At 40.7% G+C, this 16,122-nt stretch overlaps 1 protein-coding gene across 2 annotated transcripts in view; it reads left to right on the top strand.

The window, feature by feature from the left end:
• Positions 1 to 16,122, top strand: part of tbc1d22a (TBC1 domain family, member 22a) — a 198,895-nt gene that overhangs the window by 49,905 nt on the left and 132,868 nt on the right. The window contains exons 7-8 of one of the 2 annotated variants that reach the window (XM_049567332.1): positions 6,136 to 6,264; positions 9,331 to 9,393. In XM_049567332.1, the coding sequence (XP_049423289.1) occupies positions 6,136 to 6,264; positions 9,331 to 9,393 (192 nt within the window). Of the gene's footprint in view, positions 1 to 6,135; positions 6,265 to 9,330; positions 9,394 to 9,882; positions 9,949 to 16,122 lie in introns of both variants that reach the window. The other variant, XM_049567331.1, reaches the window with a different exon arrangement.

A 16,122-nucleotide genomic window follows, 5' to 3' on the forward strand; every position in this document is an offset into this window, starting at 1 on the left:
TCCAAAAAAGAGTTGCTCTCAGATGTGACTCAACAGCGGCCAAATGCATTCTCCGACAGAAAAGAAGCTCAGTTTAAATTGAGAGTGATGACATATAAATGTAAGAGACAGACAGAGAGATGAAGAGAGCACTGGTCTATGGCGATGGTTGTTCTAAACTTTTGTTCAGTCATGTACCCCCTTTGAAATATTTTTTCAGATGAGTAACTCCAGCGGAAAACATTTTTGCTTTACAAAACAGTGCTGCATCATCCGTGTGTGATTTCCTAAACAACTTTGTAGCATGCTACATCTCATGCTACAATTCATGTCTAAACAATTTTTTGTCACCAGGCATTAAAACTACGACAGCATTGAGGTTGCACTCATAATTTAGTGATTTAATTATTCGAGTAATTACACACGACTGATATATTTTAAATTAACATTTGAAGGGTTAAAAAACAACAAAAGATAAGAGCCATTTTCAAAATTGAATAAATTACCAGTTTGATTGATATTCCGTTGAGAACACAATAAAAAAATGTGATTTATAAAAATTAAAAAAACAACCTTTGAGATATCTTATCAAAACAGCCAATACCAGTTTGATTGACATTCCTTGGCTAACACACACACACACACACACACACACACACACGAGAACATTATTTAGGAAAATGAATGAAAGTGGAGCTATGTGTGTCTGCAACTGAACCCTTTATCTAAAAACAAATAACAAAATTCCCATGTACCCCTAGGGGTGCCGCCATTTGAGAAACACTGTACTACAGTGTCTGTTAGTTTGCCTTGGGAGCTTTCAGCCACATCTTTACAGTAAGTTGTCTCCAGCGAATGGCTGTGGATCAGGTGTCCACACACTAGACTATGCTCCCATGAACACATATCTAATTAAATTACCACAGAGGTGACGTTTGGAGCTTCACGCTCTTCATCAAAATGAATAATGAGGAGCGTGAAGCTCCAAACGTCACCTCGGTGGTAATGTAATTAGATATATGTTCATGGGAGCGTAGTCTACTGTGCGGACTCAGTTTTAATGTCTTTTGCATGATGTCTTGTCCAGCGCCAAGTATTCATCGTATGGATGTGCGTGCTCTTATTTCATCAGGAATAGTTTCATTGAGATTCAGAATCTCTTTTGCAAGAGAGTCCCATTCAAGACTGCAATCATAAAGAATGTCACACAAAAGAACAAGCACACTAAAAACACAACAAAAACTTGAGCAAATTTTGTTTTGGCTCAGGTGTTATCATGGAAGCCTAAGTGAGGCACTTTGGTAATGTGATGTAACAAGTCACATAATAAAACATCTTGGAAAGCTTTGATATAAAAAGCCTTACTCCTGATTCCCTTACTAGATTTTGGCTTTTCCTGATCTTGAAACCATAATCCGAAGTCTTTTTTAGCTAATGTAGTTGGATCAGGTGTTATCGTATGATCTAAGTGTGGCACTTCTCCACTGTGCGGTAAAACTGAGCAAACAGAAAGAGGGAATTCTTCTGAAACTTCATGATGCATTGAAGAAAAGGAAAATCTAAAAGGACTTCTTTTAACCAACACAATCTGACATCATGTGCTACATTTTTGTTTCTATAGTATGTTTTTCAGGTAGTGCTACAACTCAGTTATTTTCATTATCGATCAATCTACTGATTATTTTCTCGATGAAACGTCTGGTTGATTGCATATCAGAAAATAATGAAAAATTCCCATCACAATTTCCATCACAGTTTCTTGTTTTGTCCAACCAACAGTCCGAAACCCAAATATATTTAATTTATTATCATAAAACACTTAAAAACCTCAAGAAAATTTTCATATTTCAGAAGCTGAAACCAGAGAACTTTAGCTGGTAACCAATTTTCTTTCATTTTAAATGATTAATGGACCAGTCTTTGCAGCTCTGATTGTAGTAACACAACCATATACACATAAATCGTGGTTGACATTGGTTAAGGCTCATTTATACTGCCTTTACATCCGAAAATAAATATGTCTGTTTCAAATGTAAACGCCACTGCTCTCATACTTCCATGCGTCCTTTACGTTGGCATAGAAAATGCCAATAGATGGCACTAAATGCCTGTGGATATTCTCATTTATCCAGGTCATGGTTATCTCAAGGCAACTGAATCGAACGCAACTGGACTTAGTTTTGTCTTAGAAGACGTTTCACCTCTTATCCAAGAGGCTTCATCAGTTCATGCTTGTCTGACTAGGCTGGAACTAGTCTGACAAAAACTAGTCTTTTTTGTCAGACAGCAACAAACAAGGCGATGGTGGAGGAGGTTGTTATATTGTACCTTTACAACAGAGGTAGCGTTGTAGACAGTGGGGGTCTGTGCGGCCGTATATAGTTAGATCCCAACACATGGACGCAGAATTCTTTTCCCTATATCACCGATTTGTTCCGTTCCACCATTATTTAAAATTCTTCATTGTCTCCTATGGTCTTACCTTGCTTGAACTCACTACGCTGCCTCCATGTTCTCCAGTGGTTCTGCCCCTTTTGTAAGCTTTCAAGCACAAAATCTACAAATGCGGACAAAATGAATGCACAGTACAGGCACAGGATCCGTCCATCTCCGCATCTAAAAGTGAGCATAAATTAGCCCTTAAGCTAAGTGGCTTCTTGACCTCTCTTGAAACATTTCGTGTTTTTTTGTTACCTGGATATTATGCAATCTTATGCGTATTCAAATAAAATGAAATAAAACTAACATTACATGCTATTTTTTGCAAGCCCCCTGAAGATTGTTCCTTTTGTTGAAATTGAATAAATAACCTGTGCTCTCTTTGTCTTCAATCTACATAATGTTGAGGAACTATTAATGTATGCACTTTAAAAGTTATACTGTAACAACGAATATCCGTAAGGCAATATAAACCATGTAAAGGCAAAGATAAGAAGGACGTTTGTAGGTTTAACAGCTACACGATCCAGCCTTTTATCACAAGGACAAGTTTTCAGAGCCAGCAGTCATGTTTGAGTTGTGTTCTGAAAACTTTATCAGTGTGAATATTTCAGAACCCCTGGTCCCAGCTCTCGCTTTTAATAGACTTTAGATTTGTTGTTCAGTTTGGAGTTGACTTTCTCTTCATTGCATAAGCCTGACCGCACAAGGAGGATACACACTTTCACAAATGTATGCTCACATAAACTGTCTGACAAACACGTTCCCAGAAGCATACACATACACACACACACACACACACACACACACACACACACACACACACACACACACACACACTGTACTGCAGACACACACGCAGAAAGGTAGCTCCCCTAAGAGACAGAACGCATTTGGTCAAGCAGCAGAAAAGTTTTCTCTGCAAAGTGAAGTGTGTCATTTATAGGCGATGTAATCCCTGGTGGTGGAGTTTGGTTTGTGATTGAACTTGGCCGACAGACTCAAAGCAAGTCGAGGTTTTAGAACAAGAGTTTGGAAATAAAGGCTCATTAAATAGTATATACTGACAGACAAATAATTACGAGAGACACACTAGATAAAATGCCATGCAGTTTCAGACACTGAGAAGACCGTCTAGGTGAATATCTGCAGAGCTGAATTAATGAGTCCCATGTGGAAGCCACAAGCGTGTCTGTGAGCATGTGTCTCCGTGCATGCGTGTCACTAATAGACAGGTATATTAGCTTGGAGACTATTGCCATTTACTTGCTGAAGTTTTTATGGACCTGTACTAGTATCAGTACAGTGGCTTAGGGCTTTGCAAATGTTGATATTCAAGTCAAACCAGGCTTTTTTTTTTAAGTAGCTTATTTGACATAACATGAAATTTTCTGCAGAGATATAATTAAACATTAATTTTCATTCCCAGTCCCTGGGCAGGTGAAAAATAATGTAACGTAATAATATGTTACGTACAACAAGCATTATAAAATACTGGGATGCGAAGGTTTGTAATGATACTGGAATTCCTAACTTTGATACAATACCTTGAAAAATATGGATATTCAATACTATTTTTAATACTATGGGAAAAAATTGACATTGAGGGTAATTTTTTTTGTTAAGAGAAACATAGTCTCTATATACAGACTCTACATTCAGTGAATGTAGAGTCTATAGGCAAACCCCGGCGATCTTGCCTCCGGAAGAAGAGTGGAAGAGCCCTGGTTTCCGGTTGTAGGCTGTTTGTAGTCCACGTGATATGGACCAATCATGTTTGAGCCGCCTGCAGTTGTTGCCAGGTTAAACGGTCCGTGCGGTGAACTAACGAGGCGGAACATAATTGGCGTCACTGCAGACTCTGAATCCATCACAGTGGTTCAGCATATGTACTTATATATAAACAGAAGTCGAAAACGGAAATTTGCCTCGTCCGCCCAAATCAAACTGGAATGCCAAAAAATTGGGGGTCTGCTCCCAGAGGCTGTATCGCCGTCTATGAAACGTTACGAATAATTGAAACATTTTTACATTAATTTAAAAAAAAAGTGTGGTGGAGGGAAGAGGGCTCTTAGAGCTCTGTTTACACAATTTTTTACTCTCGTAGATTTTTACTGATCTGTGTGCATTTTTTGTTTTTATTTTACCCTCATTTGGCATTTTATATACATAATTACCATGCCACAATTGAATTACCCTAAAACCTAGTCCCAATTAAACCCCCAGTCCCTTTACTAGCCTGATGTGGCTACACATTTTGACAAATAAACGCCTGTCTCAATTAGAGGCCTGGTCTGGTTGCCAAGCTGTTTTTTTTTTTATTTCATGGAAGTTTTTCGGATGTATAAAAGCAGGTTGTAGGCTACCTCAAATTCTGTGTCCATTCCTCGATTACCCTGTCAGTTATTCATATTCCTTCAGTCTGTAAGGGTCCTTAGTTCAAAAGAATCAAAAGGGGTTTCTCATAAAAATGAATCCACGATTTCAGGACCTTTGACATAAGGAATAATTTGACAGTTTGCAAGATGTGCGTATTTACTTTGTTTTTGGGAGTTGTTAAAGATGATCAGTACCACTCTATTTCTGCCAGTTAGAGATACTTTACCAAATTTCAACCAGCTTTGTATCATAACAATGTGGGCAGTATGTGTGAATGAACTGTGGTAAATTTAGCTCGATCTTACCAGTGCCCAGATCTCCCCGCCCCTCACTGCGTTCAAATCCACTGCGTTATCTGGTGGATTTTCGCTGGCTCTAGGGCTGTTGAGGTCATACTTCTGCATTTTCGTAAGCCCACCACTGTGGACACAAGGAATATAGAAGTGGATCGAGAGAAAGACCGTCCCCATTCTCTTTCTTTCAAACGGTAAAACTACTCAGATCTGATCAAATATAAACCAAGATTCTGTGATTGTATTGCCTGTTTCTCATCTAAAATGTCTTCAGAAACATATTTAAGTGCACTGTTTGGTTGTAATGTGAGAGTTTGTGGACAGGAAGTGAGCACTATACTTTTTCCTTTATTATGATAATGGAGGCTGAAGACTTTGAGGTCAAACAGTAAAACTAAGCAGTGCTGATCTTACTGTGTTACCTATTTCTCTCCTCAAATGATTTTTAAGAAACATATTTTAGTGCACTGTTTAACTGTAATATGAGATCGATAGTTACCAGCCAGCTGCCATATTGTTTCTTGGAAGAGCAACTTTCATTAGATCACCCACTAGTGGGAGTGTTTATTGGTGCAGTGCATTGCAGTGCATTGTGGTAGTTGTAGGTTTTCACCTTCTCCTTTCTCTCCACAGTCATTTTTCTCTGTTTCATCTGGTCATGTAGCACCAGTTTCAAGTATTTGCATCTTTCTACTGCATCGACGTAATGAAAAGACCATTTTCCAGCAGTTAAATACTTCTTTAAACAGCTTTATAGGAGATGGTTAGCTTAGCTTAAAGACTGGAAACAGGGGAAACAGCTTGCCTTGCTCTGTCCAAATGTAACAAAATCCACCTGCTGGCACCTCTAAAGCTCTCCAATTAACATATCCTATCTTGTTTCTTTTAATCCCTTACAAAACTGAAGTGCAAGAAGAACATTTTTTTCTTGTTTAATCATTATTTTTTCCATCAGCCTGAGCTCCTGAGTGTGAATTATAGCTGAGGAACAACTGTATCCACTATTAACTCTGTCGTCCTCTGTCCTCGTCTTACCTTCTCTCAGGGTTACCTACCAGCTAATGCAGAGAGGAGAGAAAGCGTCCTACAGAGAAAGAGACAAGAATATTTCGGCTTCATCCAGCAATACTATGACTCCCGCAACGACGAACACCATCAGGACACATACAGACAGGTATATGCACACACACATTCACAGATCCTGTTTACTTGTTGTGTGTTTAATCATTTCTTTTACATGTGACTTTTTTAACACCTGTCTGTATCCCTGAGCTTGAAGGACAGAATGAAAGACGGATGACAAAAGGTTCCATTTTCAGTTACAAGAAAAACTAATGTATTCCCACAGCACCAACCCAGGACATGTAGTTGTTTCTGTATGTGACTGTGTGTGAGAGAAAGTGTGTTTTGACAGGATTTGGCCCCACAGACAGGATTACTGGAACCAGTGCCATGCTTTCCTCTATCCTTTCCTCTTTCTCCCTCATGCACTCATGTACAGACTGATGTCTGTGTGTCTGTCTTCGTGTCTGTCTGTCTGTCTGTTGACATGGAGGGAGAGTGGTCTGTTCACAGAGTGGAGACAACCGGCCCCGAGCTTCAGAGAGCTGTGTAAATGAACACTTTTCCTTGGCTTTGAAAATAATATCTACTTTTACTCTTTCTGTCTTTGTCCGTCTATCTGTCTGTCTGTCTCCCCACACATACTCTTTCATTTTAACGCTCGACTACTTCCCATTCATTTCATGTCGATAGGAAACATCAAAGTGGGCTGTCGATAGCAAAAACACACATTTCTCATATTCCGTCCAATTTCCCATTGATCTCCTCCGCAGTGTGCCAGAAAGCTGGCATACTTTGTTTTGATGACTGTTTGGATCGTGTCTTGATGCCTCGTTTTCTGCCAAATTCGGCTTGTTCCAACACTGTTTGTGTTGACGGACTGAGCGCTGATTTTAAGTGATTATTTTTTTTTGCACATGAAAGTATGTTTGTATGTGTTTTTGTGTACATTGTGTTTAGGTGGCTGCGGATGTGTTTGCATGCATTACATGTACCTACATGTCTTATGTTTGTCTGTGTCTTTGCTCATATGGGATGGTCCATCAGCCGGTGTAAATCTCTCCATCTGTCTCCATAGTTAGTGTCTCTTCTCGTGTCTGTCCATCTGTCTCTTTTATATAGCTGTTTATGTTGTTGCCCAAACAGCTTGTGTGTATGTTTATACATATGCATATGGATGCAGCCATTGTAGAAGTCCCAGCTTGCATTGCAAGCCTTTTGAAGTACTGCTGTGGTTTTGTTCCATCCCAAGAGAAAGTGTTGAGGGAAAAAAAATCAGGCTTTGCTCTTTTTTTAGGCTATCAGAAGATTTACACTGAAGTTGTGTGTTTGAAACAACTGATTTAGTTGCACTGGTATCGCTGCGGTAGGCAGTTTTCTGGGAAAGGCAAAACTAAAAGCCAGAATTTGAAATACAGCCTCTACCTGCAGCTCTCAGCTCTCTGTCCTAAGCCCCTCCCACCTAGATGAGCACAGACATACACACACAGTTCATACAGTAACCTGTACGAGGAGTAGTCAGTCATGTCAGTCATCCAAATCATAACTGTGATCCTGATGCTGTTATACAGCAGCAGTTCTGTGAGAATTACAATCCTGTTTCATTTGCAAACCTGTGGGCGGCGGGCCTATAAAGCCCTTTGACATAACACACTGTGATTCCAAGCTCTAGCTACTAGCAACTCTCTGTGCAGGATTCTCCATCATTAAACCATTCTTTCACCATCTGAAGGGACGTGTACTTGAACATGGCTTGTAATACAGCCAATAGGAACGCCCTCTCTCTGAAATGATCTGTGATTGGCTTGAATCTCCTGTTATGAGCCAAGAGGAGGTGCAGAAGTCTAGTGTTGTCGTAGTCCACTTGAATTACAACATGCTGAATAGCAGAGCCTTGTTATATTATGGGCTTATCACGTTCCTTGTGGTGTGGCGAAATGTTGAATTTTCCAACTGGCCACCATCAGTCTAACAACAACTGCCGATATATTCTGGCAGGTGTGTGCACACACCCCTGTCTTAGCTTTTTAAGTCTAATAGATGAACAAACATACAGAATTAACTCACAAAATGTCAAAAAAAAAAAATATTACTGCACATATTTGTCTTATTAAACAAAAAAAATACAATCGTTTACCTTCTGAATTCAAGTTTCTCTCCTTAAACAAACTAAGCGTGGCTTTATTGCCTTGTCAGTTTATTTTAAAACTCTAGACAAACAAAATGAAAACATCAGAACCTTCTTGGTTTATCTTTCCACTGTTCTAAAAAACACCAACTCTGGTTTGGTCAAAATAAACCTTAATTCACAGAGTTAGTATAAGACAGTTGTTTTGTCACTGAACCTTGTGAGTTGCAATGGAGCCAAATTTTGTAACGTTACCTTTGTGAAATGTTGCTGTTGTCCCTGGCTTCATATGAGTAGAGGAAAAGTCTGCTAGCCGCTGTAAAATGCCATAGGCTTGTGCTAATAACGTTAGCATGTAGTATTTGTGGGGAAAATGTGTCCAGCAAACGACAAATGTTTTGTCTGTGAATGCTGCGAGTTATAATGATGCCGATTTCTGTACTTGTGCTTGAAATTGTCTCTATTAAGCCATGTTTAAAGTGTGTTTTGGGTGTGTTTTGAATGTACTAAACTTTTCAGCGCTTCACAGAAACCTGCACCACTGACTGGTGTTTTGGAGGTGTAACTACAGAGTGACACAGACACACCACCGCACAAGTATAAATCCCCCCTTAGATGTGAAAATATGTTTGATCTACACACTATTTTCCACCTGTCTATCTCTCTGCTGGATGCAGCTCTCACTTGTCTTCAGAGGCAGGCCATTAAATTATCATTAAATTCCCTGCAAAAAAAAAAAACGACTGGCAATTGGACGGATCTATCGGCAATTTATTTTTCTGAGTGCTTACAGAGTTATCCCAGTGAGTGGAAAGCTAGTCCAGGAAAGTGTAATTCCAGGGCAAGTCTGTCCAAAGGTAAACACAGAAAATAGCCCTCTTATTATTTTGTATTGTAGCTGACTGACTTCAGTCTGAATGGCCACAACCACTTGAATATGACCCAGGTTGACAAGTGCAGGAGGGGGACTTCTACATTGGTACTCATGAGCATGTGTGTGTGTGTGTGTGTGTGTATGTCTAACAACTTTGTCTCCCATGTTGCTGTCAGATCCACATAGACATTCCTAGGATGAGTCCTGAGACTTTGGTGCTGCAGCCAAAGGTGACAGAGGTAAGGCGGACAGAGCAGACAGGACTGTGAATACAGCTCAATCCCCAGTCCTGTCAGCAACAAGCCACACACTCTCACAAACGGCCCGTCCGTCCGGTCTGGACTGTTTCAGCTGGCTTGGCTCCAGCCGCTGTCCTGCATCCGTCTGGCTCCCTTCTGATGAATCTGTCTGCCTGTCGTGTCGTTCGTCTGCGGGGCAGACGCTCTGAAATGGTGTAAACGTGGTCCAACACACACTAAAAACACACACAAATGTACTTCCAAGCACACAGTACCACAGAGACATCTCATCATATACACACTTGCATTTATGACCACCACTGCTATCCATTTCAGACCACCGAAACCCCTGTCTGCCTTCAATCAAGGATACCAATCCACTAACTGTTGCTCTCTGTCTCTGTCACTCTCTGTGATGTCCCAAATCTGTGCTAACCTGCCCGTTGCTTCAGTGTTTGTCTTTTTTTTTCTCTCTTTCTCTCTCTGCAGATTCACATTGACATACCGAGAACTAATCCTCTTATTCCTCTCTTTCAACAAGCTTCTGTCCAAGAGGTGAGCCCCCAACCCCTCAACCCCTGCTGCACACACACCACCTCACCTAGCCGGGTTTTCCCCTCTGCTTTTGGGCAGATACGGGAGGTGACATCATCAGTAGCACTGATATTAGGGGGCAAGAGTGACGAGTGACAGTTATAAATGAATGAGACACCATTATGGATTAAATTGCATAAAGTGACTGAAAACAGTTAAGTGTGCAAAATTCAGAATTAACATAAATGTGTCTGCCTTGGAGTTTGAAACGGGAAAACCCACGCTTCAGGACACTGCATGGTCTGGCATGGGTGCACACACACATAATCACAAGATTACATGCAGCAGAATTATATAAAACCAGCATTAATGCATGCGATCAGATACGCACAAACACTGCATGGATAACACTCTGGTATGTCTTTGTTCTGCTTTGTCGGTGCTACTGAACAAAGCATTTCTTGGGTGTTTTAGGGGATATAAGAACTAATTATCTTAAACCCCTCTTAAGCATTATGCCTGATAAAACAATAACTATCAGCTGTAGTTTGGGCGCATTAGGAAAACATACGAGGAGGCACACATTGCTGGAATCCTTAACTATTAAATCAGTGTAAGCTGCTTTGTGTAACAGTGTTACTTAAAGACTTAAAATGCAAATGTGGCGCAAGTCACTTTAGTTTTTTACGTGGTGTAAGAAGTTGGCTCGGCCGGCCTGAGGGACTATCAGCGCAGCTTCCCAGCGCAACTTAACACGGAAACTAACTTGATTCCCGTCATTTATACGAGGTTAAGTTTATCTTATTATTACAGTACTTCTGGGAGGTCCTGTCATACATAGAACCACTGGCCTGAGAAGCGAGATAGAAAAATCCCATAATGAGGTGCAGGCTAATGAGGTGGCTCTGGGCTGCTCTGTGTATACACCTACGCATAGGTGTGAGCAGACACACACAGGCTGTATACACACCTAAAAGAATGCACAATAATGTATGCATGTGGAGGAGATATATTTGTGTGTGTCAGTGCACAGACTTGTGTACAAGCACATTAATTTGTATAAACAAACACAGGCCACCTTCCATTACCCCTGTGTCGTACAGGAATACAACTCAAGCCTGTAACCAGGAGGGTAAGGAGGGAGAAATGATCAGACAAGGGAGATGTATAGTGTGTATTACTACTGTACATTTCCTCTGTATTTCTCCCCTGACCTCCTTTTCCCCCTCTCCCACCACATATCTTCCTCTCTCTCATCCCCACACACCAACTCTCCCCTCTTTGAGTGCAAAACAAAAAGCCACCAATATATTCAAGCGGCGTGCACCTCATATATTTTGGTATGCAACTGACTCCAAAGGCCCCCTTTTTTTATATGGTTATGCTTGCTGCGGCGCCACCTGAAAATCACCTCTGCTTCATTTCATTCACTTGTTTGTCTCAGCGCCCCCCCACACCCCCTGTGGGGCTTGGAGAGATTTAGTCAAGATGGAAAGCAGTCAACAGTCTGTTCCATTTCAGGGAGAGAGGGATATTGAAGCAATTCTGCAGTGATTTCCTAAATGGTATCTAAGTGTTTGAGTTTTTCTTGTTCTGGAGAACAATGCAGTCTTCACGAGATATTGATAATCAGCAATTACAAGTTCCCAATGTGAAAAGAAAACATTCTGTCTCCAAATTGTGATTAGAGGCTGAAAGACTAGGATTTATCAGTGTCTGCCGTATTAAGAAATCTTTTTCATTTGAAGCATTTCACTGATGTGTTTTCAATGCATATCTGCTAATGGATGAGTGCATCGGTAGTAGTTTGATGTGGTTGTTAGCGACAAGACAATGTATCAGATTTGGTGATATTGCAATAAAAAAACATGTCAATACTGTTATGCAACTTTGACAAAATCTATCACAATATGACATGGTTATTTTGTCAATATAGCTGCATTCTGCTTTCTCATCTTGTTGAAAGTTATCAAAGCTCGAGGTTAACGCTTTCCCTGGGCTAGTTAATTCTGTGCTTGGAGAAGTGTAATCCCTCATGTAGTTGTCTGATTGGGCCAGTGAAAAATAAATGTGATGTCTGTCTCACCACCAAGGGTTAAACAGGACTAATGAGAAAAGTCTTGACACTATAGAACTTCTTCCTCTGGAACGTTCCATGTGAGATGCGCACCTTTTTTGTTCCCAGAAGCTAACACAGTTTCAACGTGGGCTGTTGTTTGTTACATTAACAAATTATAGTAATTGTCTGACTCCCTGTCTGTTTTATTTAAAAAGCTTAACGTCAAGCCCTGTTTGTATAGCTTTTGTTTGAACAGCAGAGGGCGCTATGATACTAGTCAGGAACATAGACTGTGCAAATAATGGACGTAGCTACTGTGATGTCACCTATTGGTTTGTGGACTCTTGAGGGTGCCATTTTGGCACTTGCCATCTTGCTTTTTGGAGCTAGAACTATTCATTTTTGGGTTAGAAGCTGGCTCTGTGGATCTAAAATAGAAGCTGAGGACACTATCAGCAGACAGGCTGTTAGCCTGAAAGCAGCCCACCATGAATTATGCATAACTTTAAGCCTAAATAAAATGTAAACAAGTGAGACACATAAAAATTCACCCCCTACAGTTGCCAATTGCCATGGAGGGAGAAATTAGCAATAGAGACCAAGGCTGTAAATATGTTTATTTTGGCTGTGAAGGTGGGCATTATAACATGGGGTCTATGGGGATTGACTCGCTTCTGGAGCCAGCCTCAAGTGGCCATTAGAGGAACTGCAGTTTTTGAAACTTTCTTGTTGGCTTCATTTTTCAGCCCCAGAGGCTGCTGCTTGGTCAAGAAGGGAGACTCACAGAGACAGGCTGAGACCAAAGGAGAGAATGTGGAATATTTACATCATATCTTGAACTTTTTATTGTGATTATATGAAGTTTTGGTATTGTACCACCCTTAATGGTTTGATAATGAATCCATCAGATAGTTGAGTCCTTCATTTTTTGACAGTCGGATCATCTTTTAACCCGTACTTAACTTTGTTCACTTTATGTGTCAGATGTCAGTGAAGAGTTCTTTGATTCGGCACCATTTTGTTGTGTCAATTTCCTCTCTACCTCTTGAGATTACCCTTATCAGGCTCCTTGGGGCCTGGAACTAATTTGATGAAGCCATAGTGTTATGACACAGGAGACACAGGGAGGCAGATTTCCTGTCCTAGAGATGCACTGCGTTATGAGAGGAATATGAAATTAAAGTGAGATTAACATAATTTTCAGGAATGTACTTTGCTGTCTGGTGAGGACTGAGTGAACTCTGTTTAAACCTGTAGAAAGTGTTGTTTGTTTACTCGTTTGAAGCATGTATTTCTGCTGTGTCTTTGTTTTCCGTCTCTCACATGCAAACATTATTTGCCCATAGTAAACTGGGTGCGGGTGGGGTGGTGTGTATGTGCAGGGGTTCACTCAGAGTGGTTTGGTGTGTAGGTGCCAATGTGAAATATGCATGTCAGCTTTTGAGGTTGCACAAAAAGAAAGTCCCATTACACATTCCCCCTGCAAGCAGCAGCACCTCTCCCTGTTTGATAGATGGGGCTTTGATAAGGAATGAGGAGGTGTGAGGTGTGGAGGCAGGTAAAGGGGATTTGGGCGCCAGAGAGTTGCATCTTACCAGTCCCTCTATCTTAACATTGATTGAATTACTTTAAATAAAAATGAGAACGCACACCTTCGGAAAAAAACGACATCGCCATGGCTATGTTTTTTCTCCATAAAACAATGAGCTATGAGGTTATTTAGGAAGTGACAGAAACATGACATATCCCCCAAAACTAAGAAAGTGCTTGATGGGTGTGGTACAGCAAGGTGTGGGAGAGTGTGTGTGTATTTTTTGGGGGGAAATCCATTTGAGCACTAGAAAAACAAGCCGAACATCAAGCCTCCTCTAATTCAGTGTGGCTGACAGCATTAAACAGCCACCCATAACGAAGATGGAAGTGTTTGCCTTGCAAAAAAAAATATATTGAGAATTGAGGGACAGAGAGGGAGGAGGAGGAGGAGACAGAGTCAGAGGGGAAGAGCAAGAGAAGGAGACAAAGTGAGGGGAAAAAGAAGAGAGGAGGGAGAAGACCAATACCAAAGCAGAGAACAAAGTTAAAAGTGTTTTTTTCCCCCTTCTTTTTACACACAAAAAATGCAGCTGAGAAAGTGAAGAATGTGATGCTGAAAGAGAGAGGCAAAGAAATGGTCTCAAATTTGGTCTGCGCTCACCTGTTTCATGTCATTTAACTACAAGGGGGAATATTGTGGTGGATTAAACAGTGAATTGCATACACACAAAATTACACATGCGTCACACTTGGGTTGGACAATATGGAGAGTATTAAATATCAGAACATTAAGACTAAGAAGATATAATCTCATATCATAATATCCATTTATAAACCCATCAAACATTCAACTTGATTATGTCTTTATTAGGAATTTAAAAGTACAATGACACGAACACTTATTTCCAAAGTGGTTTTAATGGAAACAACAAACAATACATGGAAACATGCACACTGAATTTTAATATCACAATATTACCCAAGGTTTAATCTAAAATCTTCCCTGCAATTATGTGATATGTAACTCAAGTAATATCATTTTAAAATATTTGCTAATTGAAAGTCAGCATTAACAAGTCTGAAGGTCCCGAGCTGTAATTATACACATGCTATTAAAGGTGCCCTGTGGAGTTATGCGCACATTCAGTGTTTCTCGCGGTAACACTTTGTGTGTATCCTTTAACTCTAACAAACATTTTAAATTTATTTTCTTCCTCATGAAACATTTGCAAAGTCGGCTAAAATTAGAACAAAGTTGAATCCTGCATTGTTTGATCCATACGGCCCGTTCCATTTGCACTGGGAAGTCGGAATTGACCCTCTGCTAAGTCCCGCCCCTGGACGCAGGCTGACCAATCATAGTGTAGCTTTTGGCCGCCTCAGACCAGGGTCCTGACTCTAATGCAGTCGTTTCAGATTTCCTTAATTTTCAGGCTGGTTTTGTGGATTTGGAGCTAAATGTTGTGCCTGGGGCACGTTGTGTATTAATGATACTCGTTGCCTGGAGAGGTTGGAAAAAGATATACGTTTCTTCCCCGTTCCAAAACCAAAATCAGACCTTGAAAAGTGTAGGGTTAGCTAGCTAGCTACTGAAGATATAGCCTACTGAATGTATACACATGCTGCTTTTGCTTTTTAGTGATTATAACTCTTAATAAAAATCGACCCTGCTTGACAGGGAGCAGTGATGGGAAGCAGGGAAACTTTGCTGATATTCATCTCCGCTTGTCGGACTATCGCAAAGGGGCGGGGCTTGGGGAAGGGAGTTCGGAGTTCCTAGTCGTGACTTTTAACTGGAATATCCCCAACCCCAAAATTCAAAATCCCAGATGGCTGCTCTGCGTATCAACAGCAGTGACGGCTGTTGTTATATACTTTTTATTAGCACTTCTGTCTTATTTGCGTCTCGTAAAACAGTTTTACACTCAATTCTTCCCAACTTCTATCAATGGACATGCTAGCCACAGTGTTTGTTCGCACAAAATACAGCAAAATGCATTGTTACCAACTGGTATTGCTAACAAAATCTTGGTTTTCTACCTTGTTGGACTGGAACACGGTCAACTCGAGTGATGTCATTTCCATCTTCAATTTCCAAAGTAATTGGAATGTAGCAGTATTTCCTCGCTTGCAGTCTCATCTTTTTGGAGCACCGCTGCGCTACTTTGCCGCCATCAGCTGTCAGTCAGCGGAATAGCTAAACAAAACAGGGATCCACTTCTAAGACACCAGTTGTCCAAAACTCCACAGCGCATCTTTAATGTTGGTCCTGTAACACATCCACCAACTAAGATGAACTTTCCCCATGAACTCTGTGATCGGCTAATTTGTGATGATGGCTCTCGTAAAGTCACAGTAAAAACCAAATTAGTATCAACTTATCATCTGTAGTGTTCCTGCCAGCCTCCCGTAGCCAGCAAGGTTGTGTCCATTCAGCTGCTTTCCTGCTCACCAGCTTGGCATGCCTCAGATTGTTCTGATTTCTGCTCCTGCCTTCACACACCTCACTCACTTTTTAAAATCTACACTTGTGTGATTAAAACTTGTCACTCTAACTTGCCTACTGTTTGGCAGGCATAATCTGCTGTCAGAGTATAACTATT

This window comes from Epinephelus fuscoguttatus, linkage group LG22 (genome assembly GCF_011397635.1).
Source record: "Epinephelus fuscoguttatus linkage group LG22, E.fuscoguttatus.final_Chr_v1".
Taxonomy (NCBI): Eukaryota; Metazoa; Chordata; class Actinopteri; order Perciformes; family Serranidae; genus Epinephelus; species Epinephelus fuscoguttatus.